Source organism: Propithecus coquereli, unplaced genomic scaffold (genome assembly GCF_000956105.1).
Source record: "Propithecus coquereli isolate 6110/MARCELLA unplaced genomic scaffold, Pcoq_1.0 Scaffold370, whole genome shotgun sequence".
Lineage (NCBI taxonomy): Eukaryota > Metazoa > Chordata > Mammalia > Primates > Indriidae > Propithecus > Propithecus coquereli.
The window spans coordinates 677,213-700,552 of NW_012149397.1; the positions used below are offsets into that span (position 1 = coordinate 677,213).

General features: G+C 40.0%; 1 protein-coding gene across 1 annotated transcript in view; it reads right to left on the reverse strand.

Moving 5' to 3' along the window:
• The window catches only part of LOC105816400 (contactin-associated protein-like 3), a 156,860-nt gene that overhangs the window by 48,071 nt on the left and 85,449 nt on the right, over positions 1 to 23,340 (reverse strand). Inside the window, exons 7-10 of the mRNA XM_012651809.1 lie at positions 19,819 to 19,990; positions 15,558 to 15,664; positions 11,741 to 11,860; positions 4,987 to 5,169 (exon numbers count right to left, since the gene is read on the reverse strand). Of these exons, the coding sequence (XP_012507263.1) occupies positions 4,987 to 5,169; positions 11,741 to 11,860; positions 15,558 to 15,664; positions 19,819 to 19,990 (582 nt within the window). The remainder of the gene's footprint in view (positions 1 to 4,986; positions 5,170 to 11,740; positions 11,861 to 15,557; positions 15,665 to 19,818; positions 19,991 to 23,340) is intronic.

Consider the following 23,340-nt stretch of genomic DNA (forward strand, 5'->3'; position numbering starts at 1 on the left):
GGATGGAGAAAAATGTATCATGCTAACAATAATCAAAATAAAGCCAGAGAGTATCTATATTAATTTCAGACAAAGGTGACTTCAGAGCAAGGAAATTATCAGGGATGACTAAGGGCATTACACAATGATAAAGAGGTGCATTCTCCAAGAAGATATAATAATATTTAATTAATGTGTATATACCTAACAACAGAAGAGTCAAACTATATGAGGTAGAAACTGATGGAACTGCAAGGACAAAGAGACAAATCCACTATTAACACTGGAGACTTCAACACCCCTCCATCAGTAACTGACAGATCCAGGAGGCAGAAAATCATTAAGGATCGAATTGAACTGAACAGCATCATCAATCAACTAGATCTAATTCACATTTAGAGAATACCTCATTCAACCACCACAGAATATACATTCCTTCCAAATACACATGCACATTTCACTAAGCTAGATCACATTCTAGGCCATAAAACACTTTAACAAATTTAAAAGAATAGAAATCATTTGTAGAACATAGAAATAGACCCACAGAAATATGTCCAACTGATGTTTGACAATGTTGAAAATATAGTTCAACGTAGGAAGGATAGCCTTTTCAACAAATGGTTCTAGAGCAACTGGACATTCTTAGGCAAAAAAACCCAAAACAAAACAGAAACAGAGAGAGAGAGAGAGAGAGTCCATGCACCTGAGCGCCTTGACCTAACTCTCACACCTTATACAAAAATTATCCCAAAATGAGGCATGGAATTAAAAGTAACATGGGAAACTGTAAAACTTTTATAAAAATATTGAAAATCTTTGGGATTTAGGGGTAGGCAAAGAATTTTTAGAATTCACACCAAATGCACAATCTGTAAAAGGAAAAAATGATATAAATTAGACCTCATCAAAATTAAAAGTTTCGGTCTACAAAACACCCAATTAAGAGGACGAATAGACAAGCTACAGAGTGGGAAAAAATATTTGCAAATAACATATCCAAAAAAGGACCAGTATCTAGAACATACAAAGAACTCAAAACTCAAAAGTAAAGTAACAAAACAAAACAAATAAATAAACCAATCCAATTAGAAAATAGAAAAAAAATGCACAGATACTTCACTGAAAAGAACATACAGATGGCAAATAAGCACATGAAAAGATATTCAGTACTATTAGACATCAGGGAGATGCAAATTAAAACCACAATGAAGATATTACTTTACACCTATCAGAATAGGTAAAATAAAAATTAGTGGCAACACTAAGTGTTGATGAGGATGTGGAGGAAATAAAATCCTTATACACTGTTGACGGGAATGGTACAACTACTCTAGAAAACACTTTGGCAACAGTTTTTTTATAAAAATAAATATGCAATTACCATATGATCCAGCAATTGCACTTTTGAAAATTCGTCCCACAGAAACGAAAACTTATGTTCACACAAAACCTGTACATGAATGTTCATAAAAGCTTGATTTGTAATAGCCCCAAACTGTAAGCAACCAGATGCCCTTCGGTGGGTGAATGGGTGAATGTGGTACCACCACACCACAGGTTACTACTCAGCAATAAAAAAGAACAAATTATTGTTACACACAACAATATAAACACATCTAGAGAGGATTATGCTGACTGGAAAAACTCAATTGCAGGATTCCACTGACATAACATTCTTGGAATTAAAAAAATCCATAGAAATGGAGAACAGATTAGTGGTTGCTAGGGCTTACAGCCTGGTGAGTGGGAGGGGCAGCAGGTGTGGTTATTGAGGGGGGATATGAGGGATTCTCGTGCTGATGGAAACATTATGAATCTTGGCTGTATCAATGTCAGTATTCTGGTTGTGATAGTGAACTTTAGTTTTGCAAGATGTTACATTGCAGGGAACTGGAGTAAAAGGTACTCAGGTTCTCTCTATCATTTCTCACAAGTATATGTGAATCTACAATTATCTCAAAAAAAAAGTTAAGTAAAAACAAAACAAGAAAATTATAAAGAAGAAATATATTCTCTTTTTCAAAAGAGAAGAAATAGGGAAATTATCAATGATTGGAGTAGAATAGTCAATTTCTTTGATTATTTTAGGCCCTAACCCAAGAGTTTCCAAAAGATCACCTGGGGATCTTTTAAACTAAAATTCCAAAGCCCAGGCTACACCCCAGACAAATTAAATCACAATTTCTGGGTACAGGACATAGGCATGAGTACAACAGAGTCAGATGTTACTTCATTTTACAGTGTTACAGAGTATAAGATTAAAGTTCCTCCTGACCTGTTTGTGGCCACTAGTAAGGCAAAGCAGGTCAGAACTCTCTTATCATAAAGAAAATTTAGGCTACGCTATCCTCCTGTTTCATCTTTATCCTAATCAGGAGCTCCTGGCAATATCAGGTCCATCCTAGATGTTTGTCTAAATTAAGTTTATATTCAAAACTCTCCAGTGGCAGCTTTGCCAAGGCAGCCATAAGACGTACAAATGAGAAGTGTTTGTATATCGAGCCTGTGGAAAAGGGACACCATTTTCTTCCTAAAGTAGTTTTACAAACTCATAATTTTTCACTTTCAATAATCTATCCTCCAGGCCAGGCGCGGTGGCTCACGCCTGTAATCCTAGCACTCTGGGAGGCCGAGGCGGGCGGATTGTTTGAGCTCAGGAGTTCGAGACCAGCCTGAGGAAGAGCGAGACCCCGTCTCTACTAAAAAAATACAAATAAATTAATTGGACAACTAAAAAATATATAGAAAAAATTAGCCGGGCATGGCAGCGCATGCCTATAGTCTCAGCTACTCGGGAGGCTGAGGCAGAAGGATCGCTTGAGCCCAGGAGTTTGAGGTTGCTGTGAGCTAGGCTGATACCACAGCACTCTAGCCCGGGCAAAAAGAGTGAGACTCTGTCTCAAAAAAAAAAAATAATAATCTATCCTCCAAATTAAAAATTTGATTTTGTTGTTTTAGAATAATCCTTATATCTAGAAATAAATCCAAATAGGTAATAGCTAGAAAATTCATGCATTAAATACTAATCCATGGGGAGGGCTTCCCTGCTGACCTGAGCAGTGTCCAGGCCGTGGGCCGTCCACACGTGGTGCTTTCCTACTGGCTCACCGGGTGATGTGGTTTTCCAGTTCCATTAGAGGTTCACTCCCATGTGACTTGCTCAGTTTCCTCAGCTAGCCTGGCGTTGTCTAGTTAACTAATTCGATGAGTTTTGTTACATGGTCTTGGTTTAGATTGCTGTGATTATCTTTCTTACTGATTAAAATTCAACAGCAATATAATTAAATTTTGTAATGCCAACCATAAATATAAAAAACTAGAGAGCTAGGAATGGGGATTTCTTACTTCCTGAACTTTCTTTAGGTTATCTCATTTATGCAAGAAATTCTATGAGATGAGAACTATTGGGTCCACTTCACTTGAGCGGAAAGTGAGTCTTAGAAAGAGTAAGCAATGAGCTAAATTTCCACAGCTGCTAAGTGACAGACTTGGAATGTGAACTTCAGATTCGGAAATGGAACAAATCCTTTGCTTTTTCTACTAGGCTGAAATGGCTGACAGGCATCCAAAGAAGGGATAGATCACTCTGAGAAGGGACTCAAGTGGAGACAGTACAGGTCTCGCACAATGGGTAAGATTTAAGAGAGTGAAAGTGAGGAGACCATCCAGGAGGAGGAAGTGGTAGAAAACGTCTGGCCTGGGGAAGAACATGGTCTGGCATATTCCAGGGGCCAATTGGTCAGGAGAGGTGCAGATTAGGGAAGGCAGTACAGGCATGGGCCAGGCCACCTCCAGATGAGAGTCACACACCACTTTTCAATGTAATGAAAGATTGTGGATTGAAAATTTAACAGTGAAATTTAAGCGTGGCTTCCATGACCAGGCATGGTGGCTTACACCTGTGATCCTAGCACTCTGGGAGGCCGAGGCAGGAGGGTCTCTTTAGGTCAGGAGTTTGAGACCATCCTGAGCCCTGAGCAAGAGAGAGACCCATCTCTACTAAAAATAGAAAAATTTAGGCAGACATGGTGTCACATGCCTGTAGTCCCAGCTACTCGGGAAGCTGAGCCAGTAGATCGCTTGTGCCTAGGAATTTGAGGTTGCTGTGAGCTAGGCTGACGCCATGACACTCTAGCCCAGGCAACAGAGAGAGATTATGTCTCGAAAAAAAAAAAAGTGGCTTCCTTATGCTACTAACATATACTATATTTGATTGCTAAATTTTAAAAAATGAAAGGCAAACTTCAGCATTTAACTATCACTAATAATAAAGTATTTGCAGTAAACTATATGGCACCTGTGTTGGGGAGCAGTGGGGAGTTCTGTAGGAGACTGTGGGAATTCTTGGAAAGAGGAAGAAAAAAAACGTGCTTTTGAGTTAAGAGAAGTGAGTTATGATGCAAACAGAGCTTCCTGTTACTTGCATTTATGAAGATATACGTTGGATCATTTGGGAAAAATGAAGAGACCAGCTGAAAAAAATCTTGCAATAACTTCAGTAATTATTTCATCCTCGACCAAAGTGGCGGTGGTGGGACTGGGGAATAAACAGTGACATCCTGGCATAATGAGGTACTCTAACGGGAAGAAAACAAAATGGTACAGGTAGATTTAGAAGTAGACTTTGAGAAGAGTAAGGAGGACGCATTATTAGCTCCTGCTGGTCTTCGGGAAACAACGGGCTTAGACTCAACTCAGCCTATAGCCATCATGTCCTAATTGTCGACAGAAAGCTAAGTCATAATGTAATAGCAAAATTCCCCTTGAATAAAAAAAAAAAATCACGTCACTAGTCCTGCACATGGACGCTGAACGTCTATCAACTGTCAGGAGAGCGCTAATTCTTGCTCTGTGGTCCGATCAAGAAGGGCAAGGCGCCGGGAGAGCGCTGGGGCCTTGAACTGAGCGCCACGTGGACGACCTCGGCCTTCGCTCCCGGGAGCGCGGCCCACCTCCGCGAGCGCTCGCGTCTGCCCCGGCGGCGCGCCCAGCCGCGGCCCTTACCTCGCGCGTCCGGGCGCCGCGCCGTCCCGCAGCGCAGAGCCAGCCGCTGCTCACAGCGCTCGGCCGGGCCCACGGCGGCCCGCAGCTGCCCCGCGCCGGCCGCGTACGCGAAGGAGGCCGCCGCGCCTCGCACCGTCACGCCGTCGGGGCCGCTGTGCCGCACCACGGTCCACGCCGCGTCCGCTGCGGAAACCGGGCAGAGAGGAGGCATCACTGGCTGCAGAGGCCAGCAGGAACGCGCCAAGTAGAAGCGTCTTTTCTCTGAATTAACTTTTTAATTGCAGTTTATATTATTGCACGTTTGCAGAGATTTTGAGGGTTGGAGTTGTATAACAATGGACTTAGTGAGAACTCGGCCTCTAGTAGAAAGTATGTTGGGGGAACTTATGTTCAGACTTCTGGGACATCACGTCTAAAAGCATATGATGCGAGCGATGACTTCCTAGTTCTTAAAACTGTTTTTTTACGTCTACACAAGCATGAGGCCAAATTGTTATGCCTATACATTTTTTAAAAATTATCTGTGTTTTCCTCATCTGTATGTGTGTCTATTTCTCTCATTATCAAATAAATTTATAAAAGATAACATTTTGGGATGATGCGAGCCAGATACTGGCGGAATATAATAAGAATCAGCTCTGTTAAATAAAATCGTTTAATTGTGTCAGCTTCTCTATCAGTGACCAAGCACTGAAGAGTCCCGTGCCTTAAGCATCTAACACAAGTATTGACAGGTGACATACAGGCGCTGACATCTGCCTGCTGACATAATTTCTGATGTACTTCTGTCACTTTGAGGCCTTATATTTGTTTTGATAAAAAAACAACTTCACAGTCTCATAAGGGAAGAAACACACCTTGAGTTCTTTAAGTCTCCAACAATGACTCAGGCAGTGTAAAGCATCACCCAGCTGCATAAATACCTGCAGTATTATGCAGTACTCAGCGGAAAAGAAGCTGACTTCAAGTCATCTTGATTCTACTACATTGGTGCTATCTGGTCCTTTACCCCCTAAAAACATATATTTAGTATAATGGACATTTCCCACAGGAATTTTCCTACCTGGAGAGACTGGATAACATTCTCATGGAGATTTTTTTAAGAATTAAGAGTCAAAACAATGCAATAGGTTTCACATTGAGAAATCACCCTCCCACCCTTTCACATATCAAGATTTTTAATGGCTTGGCTGCTAAATGTGCATAAGACAAATTTAACAGCCTTACAGTGCTTACACACTCCTAACATAGCAAGGCAACAACAAAAAACAGAGATCCAAGGAAAGAGGGACAAGAAAACCAGAAGTGCTACTGAAACATCCCCTTAGTCACAGACATTATGGAGAGCAAAGACATAATGCCCACAAATGAGCAGCATGTACAGAAAGAATCTGTGAATTTAAATAACAAATGCAATTTTAAATTAATTGTTCACTTGGCTCACTGTACTCACCAAAGGAGGCTCAAAGTGTCCTACAGCAATTTCAGTTCCACAGATTCTTCTTTTAATAATATTTCAACTAAGCACTGATTTTTTTAATTTTAGGATTTTTAGAACCTGGTATTATTTTCTGCGCATCATCTACTCTACATTCACTTTCAAGTTTCTCCTATCAACTGACTGAAACATAGGGAAACCTTACAGGACACTATGGTAGGCACTGAGGGTAATGGATCACGTGCCGTGTGTTGTCAGGTGCTCATGGTTTGTCCTACAAGGGGAGAGAAATGATGGTCCTGCGCAGTTCACACGGGCTGGTGGTCAGCATGGCAGATGTGCAGCATTCTTGGTCAAAATGTAGACAGAAAACATCCTCAGTACCAAGAAGGGAAATGTTGAGAATATATCTGTAAAACTGTTTTTTCTGAAGAGCAGAACAGTAATCTGGGGACATTATGCAATATATGTTTGTGTTTATAAAATTCGACTTAAGTCACTAATCTTTATGATATCAGTAGTAAAAGACCCAAGGAAGAACACAGATAATTGTTATGTTTCTCTAATTGTTCATAATTTATTTTAATAGATTATAAGCATATTGGAGCTGGGAAGGATCTTAAAGAGCCTCTAATATAACCCCTATATTATATTTATGAAGAAAAGCATAAAAATTTTAAGTAATCATTATAATGGAAAAGCACATACTTTATGATCCCTAGAGTCTGAATCCTGAATTGGACCTGAGGAAATTAATTTGAACAGTGGCTAAATGTGGCAAGGGTTTCAGAAGTGTGATTGAGTCAGACACAACATGTGTGTTCTGACTCACTGGAGCCTGTCTCATTGGCCTACAAGAAGGGTGACTATTAGGTCAGCAGTCCCCAACCTTTTTGGCACCAGGGACCCGTTTCATGGAAGACAGTTCTTCCACAGATGGGGGTGGAGGGGGCAGAGGGGAAGCGGAGCTCAGACAGTGATGCACAGCCTGGTTTCTAACAGGCCACGGACCTGTACCGGGCTGTGGCCCAGGGGGTGGGGCCCACAGTATTAGGTGATCACTCAAATAAATATCCAATTTAGAAAATTGTGAACTAAAATAAAATGCCCCCTAGCTGAATGGACCCCCTCTTGGCCAAGGGGACCCCAGAAATACCCTAAAGCTGAGTTGCTGGCCATGAGAAGGAAGGTCAGACATGCCACCTCATGCCCCCTCATGTCCCCTTCCCTTCTTGGAGATATCCTTTGTAACTCATTAACAGGCCTAGGGCTATGCAAGACAAAGCTTAAACTGCACCTGCAGGTCATCCATTTACTTAACATAGTAAAGTTTGGGACCCGAGACTGGTTTCATAGAAGATAATTTTTCCATGGAGGGGGTGGGGAGGGGGTCATGTAGGAGGATGGGCGGAGCTCAGGCAGTGATGCCAGCGATGGGGAGCAGCTGTAAATACAGATGAAGCTTCCCTCACCCACCGGCTCACCTCCTGCTGTGTGGCCTGGTTCCTAACAGGCCATGGACTGGTACTGGTCTGAGGCCTGGGGCTTGGGGACTGCAGACTTAACAGATCACTTGAGTCTGGGTATATTTTCCATGGCTCGTCGCTGATTAACAGACTTCTTTATCTTAAAGCATTCCAAGCCTTTAGACAAAGCTTCATTTCTTTAACAGATTACAAATCAAAGAATCTATAAACCCACCCATAACCTGTAATGCCTGACTTCAAGATGTCCTGCCTTTTTGGGACCAAAGCAATGTACACCTTCCATGTACTGGTTTATGACTTTATGTGTAGTTTCTGTCTCCCTAAAATGTATAAAACCAAATCATGACCCAACCACGGCAAGACCACTTACTCAAGGCTTCTTGGGCATGGATCCAGGCCACAGTCACTCGTACTTGGCTCAGAATAAACCTTTTTAAATTATTTTACAGAGTTTGGGTTGATGAAATTAAGCTAATGATTGATTAGGATTAGCAGCACAGATGCTCCTCCATTTACAATGGGATTGCATCTCAATAAACCCATGGTAGGTTGAAAATATCGTAAGTGAAAAATGCATTTAATACACTTAGCCTAGTCTACATTAAATGTGCTCAGAACAAGTACATTAGCCTACAGTTGGGCAAAGTCATCTAACACAATGCTATCTTACAATAAAGTGTTGAGTATCTAATGTAATTTATGGAATACTATACTGAAAGTGAAAAACAGAACAGTCAGATGGATCCTTGAAGTATGGTTTCTGCTGAATGTGTATTGCTTTCACATCACAATGTTGAAAAATTATAGGTGGAACCATCAGGAATTGGGGATCATCTGTATTTAAATAATAATATGTGCTCAATATAGCATATGCATCCCCAGGATCTAGTACGCCCATTCCCATGTGTCCAGGAAGAAAAAAGAAAGCAAGATCCATCAAGATCCACAGTGCTCTGTTGTAAGGAGCACACACATTAAGAATTGCCTCTTTTTGGAGAATCTCAACACAACTGAGAAAGTGTTTCTTCACTTTTCAAGGATAATTTTGCAAAGTACAGAACTCGAAGGTGGGTTTTTTTTTTTCTTTTTTCCAACACTTTAAATATCTCACTCCACTCTTCTTGCTTGCATGGTTTCTAAAGAGAGGTCAGATGGAATACTTACCTTTGCTCCTCTATAGGTAATGTGTTTCTTTTCCTCTGACTTCTTTCGAGATTTTTTCTTTTCCTTTGATTTTCTACAGTTTGAATATATATGCCTAGGTGTATTTGGGGGGGGAGGGGCATTTATACTGCCTTAGTTTTCTCTAAACTTTCTGGATCTGTGGTTTGGTGTCTGACATTAATTTATGGAACTTTACTGTCATAATTGCTTCAAATAGTGCGTATGTTCCTTTCTCTCTTCTTCTAAAATTCTCTTTACATATGTTATACCTTTTATAGTTGTACCACTATTCTCACATGTGATCTCTTTTATTTAAGTCTCTTTAAGTCTTTTTTTTTCTCTTTGCTTTTTAGTTTTGGAAATCTCTTTTGTGATACCTCCAAGTTAGAGATTCTTTCCTTAGCTGTGCCCAGTCTACTAATGAGCTCATCGAAGACATTCTTCATTTGTGTTACAGAGTTTTTGATCTCTAGCATTCCTTCTTTCTTAGAATTTCCATCCCTCTGCTCACATTGCTCCTCTGTTCTTGCATGCCCTCTAGTTTATCCATTAGAGCTTTTAGCATATTGAATGTAGTTGTTTTAAATTCCCCGATAATTCCAACATCCCTGCCATATCTGAGTCTGTTTCTGATGCTTGTTCTCTCTCTTCAAACTGTGTGTTTTGCCTTTTAATATGCCTTGAAATTTTTTCTTGATGTCCAGACACGATGTACTAGGTAACAGTAACTTCTGCAAATAGGCCTTTAGTAATGTAGGTAAGATGTGTGGAAGGGAAGCATTCTATAGCCCCTATGATTAGGTCTCAGTCCTTTAGCGAGCCTGTGCCTCTGGGCAGTGAACTTTAAAAGTGCTCCTCAGCTCTCAGCCCAGGTGGGATCTGATGGCTAGAGGGGGCTGGAGTTGGGTATTTCCCTGTCTCCACATAGGTAGGCTCTGAAAAAAAACAGTAGTTTAGGTCCTGGTAAAATATTTTCTCTTGAGGGAAGGCCTTGTTAAGAAGCACAGGATGCGCTGGTGTACTTCAGAATGGTTCCTGTTCACCTCCCCTTCTGGAAGCATGAAGAGCTTTTTCTCCAATGTTCACTGTGAGCACCTTCTCAAGCTTCTAGAGGTGAAACTCACAAAAGTGTGGGGACCCTTCTATGACTGGGTCCCCTGGGAGTTTTTAAGTCTCAGCCTTGTCCACACTGAGCATCCAGCAATTTCAGTTTAGGTTTTCCTTCCTTGAGACTAGTGTTCCCAAAGGTTTCTGCTTATGGGGATAAGCAGTGATTGTATATATTTGCCTGCCTGGGAGGTAATTTTGGGGGGCAGAGGTTTGCCCTGTGACCTCACTTGTCTGCTGCATCTAAAAAGATTTGTCAATTTTTCAGCTTGTTCAGCTTTTTCCTTGTTGTAAGCTCCAACTATGCTGGACTGAAATCACTGTTTTTTGAAAATTATTACCATATATACATTTGAAGCTATTGCAATAGTGGTTTGACTGTCACACATTTTATAACTGTTATTGCTTGACTGGCACAACTAGAGAATATTTTATTGGCTATAGGGCAATGCAACATCTAGAGAGAAGGTGACCCTTTCTAGGGAAGAAAAGAGACCAGATTTAGTGACTCCTCTGTCATTAACTAGATTTTGTCAGTAGATACTGCTCTAACCAAATTCTCTAAGCTTTGGTTTCCTCATCTTAGAATGATGACCACAAAGTTTCTTCCTGGTTGTGACTTTGGTTGAGTTCTTTGGTTTCTGCCAAGACCACTTTATGGGGTTTCTCACTTTAAGTTGGTATCTCTTGGCAGGACTTCCGTGTTTCTCTATCTTTAGCACCTTGCTGCAGGTGGCTCTGAATTTTCCAGACTTCCCCTATGAAATTTTAATATTTTTTGGCAATCTTTGCCAAAGCATTTTTAATTCCTATGTACTTTCAGTTGTCTGGGTTTTTTTTTTTTTTTTACTTGGTTTTCTGACCCATTTGATTACTGTCCACATTTATGAAACTTTGGAACCTTTTCTCAGCACAATAGATGAGAACTATTTATTCCATATTTCCACTTTCTGGAGAGTTGGAGGAGCTAGGTAATGACAAATTTCTGTAAAAATTTAACTGTCTAAGAGACATTTTACTGCAATCTTCTATAACCAGGCTGTGTTCGTTTGTAATAATATCTAAACCAGAAGTGGTTTTATAATATCGGATAATCAAAGAATCATATTACTTCAATTATGAAAAAATATATGCCATACAAATCACTAAATTATCTAAGATGTACATAAAGCACTAATATATATTATTTCTTAGCACTTCTAAAGACCTAAGTACACAACTATCAAACGGCATGTTTTAATACATAAATGATAGAATCAAAGCTTTATATTTTATTGTGATGCATGTGAACAGGTGTATTATGAGAAGAGTAGGAGCTGCAGGGATGCCCTGGCAGAGCATCAAATCTTGCCTATAATCTGACCTAGGTAAACAAAAAATATAAGAAAATTTTCTTGGCGAAAAATTAACAAGTACATATTTAATACATCTACTTAGTAAGTACACAACTATCAAACGGCATGTTTTAATAGCACTGACACTAGGTAAATTTTTCCTTGGTCTATTCTGATAGTATATGTGAACAGCAGACAACTGCATTTAAAGGTTATTAACATACCTGTCATATTGCAGTACACAAGAAATGGTCCCAGGGGGCCGCTTCCATCTGCGTCAATGTAGTAAAGCCCAGAAGGGTTCCCTTTGTGCTTGTAGGCTTCGCAAGACTGCTCGTAGAGAGCTGAAGGAGAACACCGTCCATCAGAAACAGAATGAATCCCTCAATATTTTTAATTAGTATCCAAAAGGTTTCCATTTCTGAATTACAGACATAGATACATATTACCCAACATCATTTTTTAGTAATATATATGACATTATATTTGCTTAGATGGAAGAAAAAAATGACATTTTAGAAATTAAATGTATTTTTATTAACAAAGAAGGAAATTACCTAGTCAAATGTATTTAAATGTTGAATGCTATAAAGTGCTGAATAAATATTTTGTATATAATATATTTCTATTTGGGGGAAGAAGGAAATAATGTATTGGTGTTGAAATATGAAGATGTGGTTGCAATGGGAATGTGATACCATCTTCAATACAGTCTTTCGGTAATGTCTGGACATTATATTTTCTCCATGTAAATGTTTTCTTTTGCTTTTAAGCAGTGAGGCATGAAAATTCTGAAGTACAGTGTAAAAGATTTGAACAGGTATTATAGGGAAACCTGTGAATCTGAATCCCAGGTGCAGTTGAAGCATGATTCTTTTCAAACTTGTGGCAACTGTACTTCAGAATAAAGTGCTGTAATTAAAGAAGAAACCTTCATTCTACCTGTAATAATTGAAGTACATTAGCTTTAACATAACTAAATAATCTGGTACTATCCAATAAGCATTCTTTAAAGTATTTCAAATTATGTAGTAATTATACCCTTTGCTTACTTAAAAGCAAGCTACAAATAAGTATTTTAAAGAGATAAATATAATTTACAAACTGGTAAACTCTCTTCATTAGAAAATATTTACAATTGATTTGAAAAAGAAGTTTCCTTAAGTAGTCTTCAAATGACAATTCAAGACAATTGAAATTGAAAACAGGAGAGAAAAATTTTCTTGAAAGATGTTCCTATATAATGTTAACTTATTCTGAAATAATTGAATATTTTTATTGTGAAAGTAAATGCCTTACCAAGTGCAAGGTATGGAATTAACATCTGCAGGTGATGGCCATGTTAATGTCTAGCATAAGTTTAAAAGGAAGATTAGCAGGGTAACACGCTGGCTGCCAGGAAAACACATATTGAAGAAGAGGAAGGACGATAATGGCTCCTGGAAGAAGCTACATGAGGGACATCAGCCTTGTTGGACCCTCTCATTAGAGCCATAAGTACCAGCCTCACCTGTATCAGTACATTTTGGCATCTCTACCGACGAGGTTGGGGAGGACAAACAAAGTAAACAGATGAAATATAAGGAAAAAGAAGCCAACATATGGGAAAGGGAAGGGAAAATATTTATGCCATTATAAGAAGGACATTTATCCCTTGACTGAATTATCCATACTTACTTTCATAAATAGTCACTGAAAAAATGTTTTCAAACACTTAAGGCAAAACCCAAAGATAGGCATGGGAGTTATTTTTCTCTCATTTCACCAAATAAGAGATTTAGAGAACTATTTCTTTGCAAGAAAAAAATCTTAAAACTAAGCAACCTTAATGTAAATGTGGCCAATTGTCAAACAAGAGTTGTTCCAAAATAAATTGCCCCAAATCAATGGTGTTCCTTTCACAATTTCATAGATGGAGAAATAAATAGGATGGAGAAATAAATAGCCTTTCTGTAATTCTTTACTTTTTTTTGGTCACTCATTATATATTTAATTAAGTAGAAACATATATTTATAAATGCCTAATAGATTCACTCAAATTAATAACAATGGTTAGATTTGGGGTACAGGGCAGGTTTAGATAGGGAACAAATATTGAGGGGGTGATTAGGAGAACTTTTGCTTTATGCGAATTGTTTGACTTTTTAAATGACAATGTAGACATGTACTAATTGTATAATTGTCCAAAACAAAAATAGCCTATTATAACTAGGTGCAGCAATCTAGCCTCATGGTCAATGGCGTGGTAAAATTCCACCTTTGCTTGGAGCATCTGTTTGAAAACCACAACAGAGTCAACCCAATTATGAGATCAGATTGACATTTGAAATTCTTTTTTCAATCTTCTGATATTTTCTTTCTGAATTGTGTGGAGTTGTGTTTTGATTACAGTAATAACCATGCATTAACATGACTCATTCATTAAACACAACATGTAAGAGATGATGCTGGGTATGGTGGAGGACACAAAGGGGTTGTCTAGCAACACACATGACAAGGCATTTGCCTGGTGTAAGATACTCTGCTCAGAGGATGGAAGACGCACAGAAGTACAAGATCCGGTCCCTGCACCAGCTCTGTGACCTTCTCAAAGACATTCAGTCTCTGGTTTTAGAGGCCACTCAACTTCTAGAAAGAGTGGAATGGCTTTAGAGACAAAAACCCTTTTAGTACTAAAATCATGCTTGACATTTTAATCCGTAACAGAGTTGGCCATGGACTGTCTCTTTTCTTGCCCAGATCTTTTTTAGAACCTCAGAGCTGGGAGCATAGGATTCTCATTTAGCTTCATTTGCACGTGTAAAGTGAGTTTTAAAAATCCCAACCTTGCCTTCCTTCTATAGTTTTTGTGAAAATCAAATTAAATAAGTCCCACGGAAGAGTTCTTAAATGTTTCAAGTAGGACCTCAGCGTGAGCAAGTCAGTGGTAGAACTGAGGACTTTGTATCTTACTCCATTTTCTTGAAGAGGTCAATCAAATGGCCTGGCCTTTAAAATACACAGAGGATGGTTCTTCAGTAAAGACAGATGGTTTTTAATACAGGAGAGGCAGTGGAGAAGCGTTAGAATACAACATCCATTAGACATTGTTCTCATACTTCACTGAATATCAGAAGCACACGAAAGGTTGGTTAAAACAGACTTCTGGGCCCCATCCCCACAGATTCTGATTCAGTAGGTTTGGTGAGACCGGACATTCCTGACTGTAACAAGTTCCCAGGTGGTTCTGATGCTCTCTGGGCTGAGGACCACCCTTCGGGCATCCTGGAGCCAACTTCTTTAGCTCAGCTACTTATCACGCCACCAGCTAGCTGCGGGTCAAGTCACTTAACCTCCTTCTGTCCTCAACTCTTTGATGAAGATAATAATAGTACTTTCTTCCTAGAGCTGCATTAGGGTTAAAGGAGTTAATACATGCAAAGCACTAGAAGAGGACAGGCATATTTAAGTACTCAATAAATGTACACTTTTGTAATTATTAACTTTGCAATCATCATCAAAGAAAATGACAGTTGTAGGAGACGTTAAAGATCCTCTAGTTTCTAGCTGATATCTAATTGCCTCTTCTAAAGCCTTACCGTGCAGCATAACCATTCCGTGATTTTTAAAAAAATCTTTAATATTACTACATTTAACATTGAGAGCCTGGCAACTGATTGTTTTTTCATCTTTCTTTGACTGAAAAGATTCTCAGAATTAAAAGTATGTCCCAACTCAAGCAATGGAACAAGATGTTATATCATGCATTCTTGATTTAATTTAATGTTTACTCTTGACTGTATCTCATTTTCCTATACTTATTTTCCCATTGCTTGCCGTCTTCTTTCTTTTATCCTATTCCGTACTACATGTGTCCGTGCACTACCTCAACACCCTTGTATTAAATGAGTTGGAGGATTAAAAATAAATGAGAAATTAATTAGGTGCTAATTTCCTCATCTGATGTGTTCGCATGATTTGTAATATGCAGATACACATAAACAACTAATGGAAATGAAATGACAAAGAAATCATAATGGAAACGAGAACAATGAGGCTTACAGGAATGGCAGGTCTCGCCTGTGTAGCCTGTGCCCAGACAGTCACAGGAGAAGGTGTCCCACGACTGGGAACATTCACCCCCATGCTCACAGTAGCTGGGCAAGCACCTAAAAGAAAACAGATACAACTACTATTCCCCTTTTTCAATCATCATAAGTGTTTATTTACTAGAAATAGATTAATGTGACAAAACAGCATATATCTGAAAATTCCACATGACATGCAGTTACTGGGTCCGCCATCACGGTTCTCTGATCATACTGATAAATTTTAGATAAATATATCCATGAGCACACAGCTGATTACTATGTATGTGTGACAGCTGAATTTTCAACATCATATTTTTCTTTTTGCCCCAAGTGACATCATGATACTTCACACGTGGCTAGCAAAATGAATTACATACATAAAATTATAAAATTTGTCATGCTCCATTACTACATTGTGGACATTCTTAAAAGAAAGTAGGGGAGGCAGGGAGGGAGAGACAGGGGAGGAGAATGGAACAGGAGCATCTCAGTCACATAGTAACATAGACTGAGGAATTTCAAGAACATTTAATTTAGGTCATCTTGTTGTCACCTTTTAGATTTAAAAGGAGCAATCCGTTATTGTAAGACTCAATACTGTTAAGATGTCAATACGACCCGAAGCAATCTACATACAGATTCAGTGCAATGCCTATCAAAATCCCAATGGCTCTTTAAAATATTTTTGCAGAAACAGAAAAATCCACCCGTAAATTTATAGGGAATTTCAAAGGACCCAGAATAGCTAAAATAATCTTGAAAAAGAGCAAAGTTGGAGGTCGCGCACTTCAGAGTTCCCTGGACTCTGCTGTCCCCACTGTGAAGCTGTCCCAGCCCGCCTGGCTGTGGGGTCACTGGGAGGCAGCGGGGGGAGGGTGCGCTGTGGAGCCAACCAGCCAGCGCCCGCACAGTGCAAGCTTTCCCCGGGCGCCCGCCTCAGCGCCCCTACCCACCTCTGCCTCGAGCGAGCTGGCTTGGCTTCGGCCTCTGCCTGCCTCCTCCGCTGCTGAGAACGGGGCGAAGGACGTAAGAGGGGGTGAAGGTCCAAAGGTCACTGACCTTCCGAGCTGCGGCCCGGGCCTGGAAGGAGGCCGTGAGGGAGGCGGCGGCCGCGCTGCAAAGGCTCCAGGGAGGTAGGGGCGGGAGGGTGCGGGACCCCTGCCCGCCCGGCCCAGAGCAGCGGCGGGAGAGGCTGGGAGGCTGCGGCGGGCAGGGAGCTGGGGTATGGAGGTGACAGGAAGCCCCAAGGGCCTGTGTTTGGTCCCTTCAGGGATCCCCTGAGGGGCACCGAAGGGCTGGGCAGAAAAGACCGCAGCCCCTCTGTCCTGCCGATGTCCCCAAACCCCCACTGTCCTGGCTCCCCTGCAAGGCCCGCGCCCCAGCTTGCGGTCAAGACTTTGACTAACTACACTAGGTTAGTGAGAGTTTAGTCTGCTTTCGGGGAAGAATCCCTATGGACGATCAGAATCCCAGCTGCTCAGATGTTTCAAGGGCCCCAAGGCGTGGCAAAGCCTGCCTGCGTGGACTGACCTACAGGAGACCCTCGGCAGGGAGGAGGGTGGGAGTGGCTGACAGGCTGGGGTGGGGGAGGCCCACTTCAGTGTGACTTTTTTTAAAAAAAACAGCCGTTCCTCTTCTTCCTCCTCCTCTTCCTCCTCCTTCTTAAGGGGACATCTTAAGGTCACACTTGAAGGTTCCACAGATTTTTTAAAAAGATTAAAAACCATTGCTGTTTGATATCAACAGGGATAGTGTAATTTTACTTAAAAATGTTTTGGACTAAGACCTCCTACATGGTTAAGAGAATATCAACAAGTATATGCTAATTTTTTTCAACTAAATGCAGTATGGATTAGGAAACATTTACATGGGGTAGAGTAGAGGAGGCAGCCAGCGTGGAGGGGACCAGCGCAGGGGGAGGGCAGGGGAGGGCAGGGCGGAGGGTGGCCTGACCACCACAGTCACAGTCGGTGACCAGAGGGAGGCCCCCTGCTCAAGGGGATCCAGGCGGCAGGCAGCTGAAGCCCCATGGGAAGCTCTGTCACGTGGCATGTAGGGCAAAGGTAAGACTAGGCCTTTTCACCTAAAGATCATAGCAGTCTGATGTAAGAGGTGATTTTGGAAGTTGGAACGTGTCCAAACACAAAACAGTCACAGTTGTGGCTCTGTCATCCACAGTGCGAATTACCTATTTTTTGCTTAGCCTAAAATTTTGATTAAAAATGATAACTTCATCCTCACATATTTGTCCCTAGGTAGGATTTTTAGGTTTGGTATTTGAATGACATATATTTCTATTTTGTGAATTAAACTAGTTTTGTTTTGTTTTTTTAACAACAAAAAGCTAACAGATGTTTACAGGCCTATTTTCCAGATACTTAAAAGTGAATTTTCAGCATTATTAGGATTTTCACCCTGAATATAAAGGAAGTAGCAAAGACCTTTTAATTTTAACTCTGTAGAACCTCATTTTGTGCACCAAACTTTCCTAATTTTTATTCTTTTATAAAATTCCAGGGGAGCTAGACTTCTATATTACTACAGAGACTCTATATAGTGAATAACTTCTGTTTGCAGTCCTATTTGAAAAGAATTTACAAGTGCTTTCTTAAAACCTGTATCTGAGATGATTACTGTACACACTGTGGCTGAAGTTTAACTGTGGCTCACATACACATGCTTAGTTGAACATATTTACAAGTAACTTGGGGTACGCTTCAGAACCCTTTTAAAAATATGGGATCTTAGAGACCAATTAGACACCAATGTAACTCCTGAAACTTTAGGGTTAAAATAGAACAGTCTTTAATAGTAAAAAAAATAAAAAGTTTTTTTTTACTTTTTGAGCTACATGCACAAAACAGGCAATGTGGATCCTTTCTGGAAAAAGGCGGCTTTGGGATATATTCTCATAACAGATATACTGTGAACAGATCATATTTTGTGAGTAACGGACAAGATTTCACAACAATGTTTTACAAGCAAAGAAAATCACACTTGCATCACAGCTGAGCTGACAGCTCTCGTCACTCACAATGTGGGCCCATGGGACACCTCCCTTCAATCCACAGACAGCAGAGTGGGGGCCGCTCCCTGCCTGGAGAGCAGATCTCCATTGAGCAAGCAGCCAGCAGCCTCCCCAACCACCCTCCCTATGCCCATGGCATGGGGTTCCAGAGCTGGTGTGGGATAACTAGTGAATGTAGTCCCAGGCCTAAGCCAAGAATTCTATTCCCAAGGCCAACAGTGAGAGTTATTGGACAATTCTTTACTTTATACACCCCTCATCTTTGAATTAATTTTTTTCTACAAATCAACAGAATGTTCACAGGGGAAAATTAATTGGTGTTGAATAAACGAAGTTCATATGAGTGAATTTTTTACTCAATAGGAATTATGTTCTTTTAATATATCACTAAGTATGGTTTGCAAATTACAACCTGTTTAGCTGGAGATGATAATTTGACAGTTTAGAATTGACTAACACAAAGAAGAAGAAAAGTTTTGAAAGGTCTACCATATGTAGAAGTATCTTTTTAATTTTTTAATCTGTAGCATTTATTCATTTGTTGAAAGTAGATACCAAAGGGATGGCACTAAGGCATATAGAAATGTTGTTTTTCCAGGTGTGAATCATTGTTTCTTTTCAGCCAAAATCATTAGAAATATTAATATATGGCACATCTGGCAGCATGATTGTGGTTATAATACTTAATATTTATAAATTAAATGTTTTTCTTGTCTTCTCCATATTTCATTGAGTCTGTGTCACTATGCACATATATTCATCCATCTCTTGCGCTTCAAACTTTCCTAGAAGGACACATCGCCTTTTATTTTCTCTGCAGAAGGGGTAGTATTGGGTGGCTGATGAAGAGCAGCAACCTGTCAAGTTCCCGTGCCCAGGAAAGTATCATCCACCTGACGGGGGCAGGGTTGCAAAAGCTGGCTGATAACCATGAACTGAGTAACCTGGGATCATACTGAGTTAAAATTCATAACGTATATAACTTCTAATAAAATATAATCATTTGAAAAATGCTATTGATTCAATTAAGGATCGCAGTTTTCTAATCCTCATTGTAAATATGACTATTTCATTCCCTCTGGAAAGATAATGGAAAAAAAGAGAGAGTGAAACGCTTTATTTTCCAGCTGTCTACCATTAAAAAAAAAAAAAAAAAAACAACTTTGAAAACAAGTACGCCAAGGTGACCTAAGATAGCCCTTACCTGTCTGTGATGCCGCAGGAGTCTATTTGGAGATCACGGAACCGCCCCAGCGCCCCCTGCTGTACCGAGATGGGATCCACCGCTTCGTCCCCAATGGAGATGAGCCTCAGGCAGCCCTGAAACCCTTGCAGGGGACCTTCACATCCAGAGCCAGAGCTGTTGTCCGGACAGCCTGAATTTGGAGACACAAACAGGATAAAAGCAGCAGTTATGACAACACTATTCCAAAGTACTTATCACTCGAAGACCGCTGCTTCCCCTAGTTTATGGACACCTGAGGAATGGACTTGGACACGCTGGGACACGGCTGCACCGGTCACTGGAGAGGTGGGGAGGAACACAAGTTAGGACTGATCAAAATAAGATAATATCTGGAATTCAGAATAAAAAGTATGGGGGAAAATTAAGATTTAAAATTCCTATAACAGGAATTATTGCACATCCAAGTGAAGAGAAGTTTTTCTTTTTTATTATTATTTTTAATTATGATTTTGATAGTTTTAAGGATACAAGTGGTTTTTGGTCACATGGATGAATTGTATAGTGGTGATGTCTGGGTGTTTAGTGTACCCATCCCCCGAATAGCGCACGTTGCACCAACAGGTGGTTTTTCTCCCCTCGCTCCCCTCTCACCCCCTTCTGAGTCTCCAGTGTCCACTGTACCAGTCTGTGCCCCGCGTGCCCACAGCTTAGCGCCCACGTATAAGTGAGAACGTGAGGTGTTTGGTTTTCCATTCCTGTATTCCTTCAATTAGGATGATGGCTTCCAATTCCATCCAAGTTGCTGCAAAAAACATCATTTCATCTCTTTTTCGACTGAATAGTATTCCATCGTGCATATATATTACTTTTCTATATCCAGGCATGCTGATGGACACTTAGGTTGATTCCATGTCTTTGCTATTGTGAGTAGTGCTGCAATAACCATACTAGTGCAGGTATCTTTTATATATATTATTTATTTTACTTTGGGTAGATATCCAGTAGTGAGTGAGATTGCTGGATAGAATGGTAGATCTACTTGTAGCTTTTTGAGAATTCTACATACTGTTTTCCATAGAGGTTGTCCTAATTTACCTGCCTACCAACAACGTGTAAGTGCTCCCTTTTCACTGCGTCAGTGCCAACATGCATTGTCTTTTGACTTTTTAATAATGGCCATTCTGATAGGGGTAAGGTAGTATCTTGTTGTGACTTTAATTTGCATTTCCCTGATGATTAGTGATGTTGAGCATAGTTTCATATGTTTCCTGGCCATTTATATATCTTCTTTTGAAAAGGGTCTGTTCATGCCTTTTGCCCATTTTTAACAGGGTTAGTTTTTAAATCTCATCTAAAAAGTAATAGTGCATTTTAATGTCATGTAGCATAAGTGAAAGAAATTAAAATGGAGGTCAAATTAAAATAACTGAAATCACAGCCCATATTTTATTTAGGATATACTGGATCTGTGAAGTGTGACAAATGCTACTTAAAAAATGTAGTTGGGTACTCCCACTTACCGAAAACATGTTAACTATCTACCCTTTAGGTGTTTTTATCTGTTGTGATGTGTGTGCATTTGGGAATATTTCAAAACATTTTTTTCATACCGATTAGGCAGAAATATGTAGATTTTCTTTGCTAGTAATATTTTTTTTTTTTTGTATTATGTGCTTTAGTGAAATATATCGCCAAAGACTAAATTCTAAATGTTAACAACTTAACAACCCAAGAAGTAGTGTAACTGCACCAGACCAATCTGGCTCAACCTTTCTGTAACAAAGTCTTGAGTTGTTTCTGACTTGCTATGGGCCCCCAGGTCACCTGAGCATGCTCAGATGAACCAAGTGTGAAACCACGGGCAGAACATAAGTGCTTTGTCTGAGGAGCAGTGACTGAATTAAGAACTGCGGACCACATGTCAGGATCCAGGATCCAATCAGATCAAGCCCTGGCATCACTCTGTGGCAGGATCCAGTGCAATTACACCTCGTTTCCCTACACTTACAAATCCCAACACAGGCCCCAGTTCAGGGAGACTGCTTTGAGCGTATTCTCCTGTGTCCTTTCTAGTCAATTCACAATAAAGCTTTTCTTTTCTCAAAACCTGGTGCCATGGTATTGGTTCTATGTGCATTGGGCAGTGAGCTCATTGATTGCTCAGTAACAATAACAGGACCCACCACACTGCTATAGTACATAATGATAAAAAATGAGCAGTTTAGAATGTTCTAGAAATAGAAAGAAATAAAATAGACATTTGACTATTTCATCTCATCACAACCTTTAACTAATTTCACCTAAATTATGCTGAGGACCAGAAAACAATAGCCCAAAATGAAGGCCTCATAAGCAAAAGTTTTCCTCTGACTTCCCCCTGCCCTCCTGTCTCCCAGTTCCATTCTCCCCCAAGGCTAACCATAGACACTAGAATCCCTCTTCCCCAAGGTAGGTAGAAACCAGAACTCCTTTTCCCCTAAGCCAGCCATAAAGCCTGAAAACATTACTCTAACTTTCTCTCTGACTTTCCGTGTAAAAATTGGGCAGAAAGAAATTATCTGACTTACCTTCTTTGACCCTCCAGAGAGGGTCTGCCCAACACCCAGAAGGAAGGATGCGTGCTTAGAGAGGCCAAGAAGAATCTAGATGGACAGGCCTTGCTGGGTTTCCTTAGTCTATTAGCATGAGATCACACCCTTTTTGTCCAGTCATATTTCTACATGGCTGCCCACACTTTGTTGAACATAAACATAAAAATGGATACATTCCCCTGTATCTTTGGGTCTTCATTCTGAAGACTTCCTTGTAAACAGGAAATAAATTTATATGCCCTTTTGCCAATTAATCTGTATTTAACCAATTGATCTTTCAGCAAACCTTCAGAGGGCCAAGGCCTTGGCCCCTATAATAACAAATGGCAATGCTTACAACCTTGTTTGCCTTTATGGGCTTTTCAGGAGGGCAATACTTTTATATGAAGTATAGGCAAGGGCATGACTTTGGCCTAAATTAAGCAATATACCTCCACATCAGTCCAAGCATATATCAATAAAAAAGTAGAGACCAGAACTTGCTACCACCATCTATGAGCTACAGTAACCTAACCTCGTAATGGAACTTTGATTTAAAGTTTGCAAAATGAGTAAGGAAAAGAAACAGAGCACGATAATTATAAAATGCTTTTTTATTTAAAGATAGCTATTTGGAGAGTCATATTACTACAAAATGAAATTACAAGTCATTTGTCTAAATCAGATGTCTGCAAGTTTTCTGTAAAAGATCAGGTAGTAAATATTTTAGGTTTTGGGGGTCTCAAATGGTCTCTGTTGCATATTCTTCTTTTTTTATTTCTTACAATCCTTTAAAAATATGAAACAATTTTGTGCTTGGGCCAATATAATAACAAGCCATGAGCTATGGGTTGTCTACCTCTTATCTAAGTAAATACTTAATTTTAGTATACACATGTGAAAGAGGCACCTCATTTCCTAACAGCTTAATGCAACAGACATCATAAATTGAATTAATAATTTAATTATA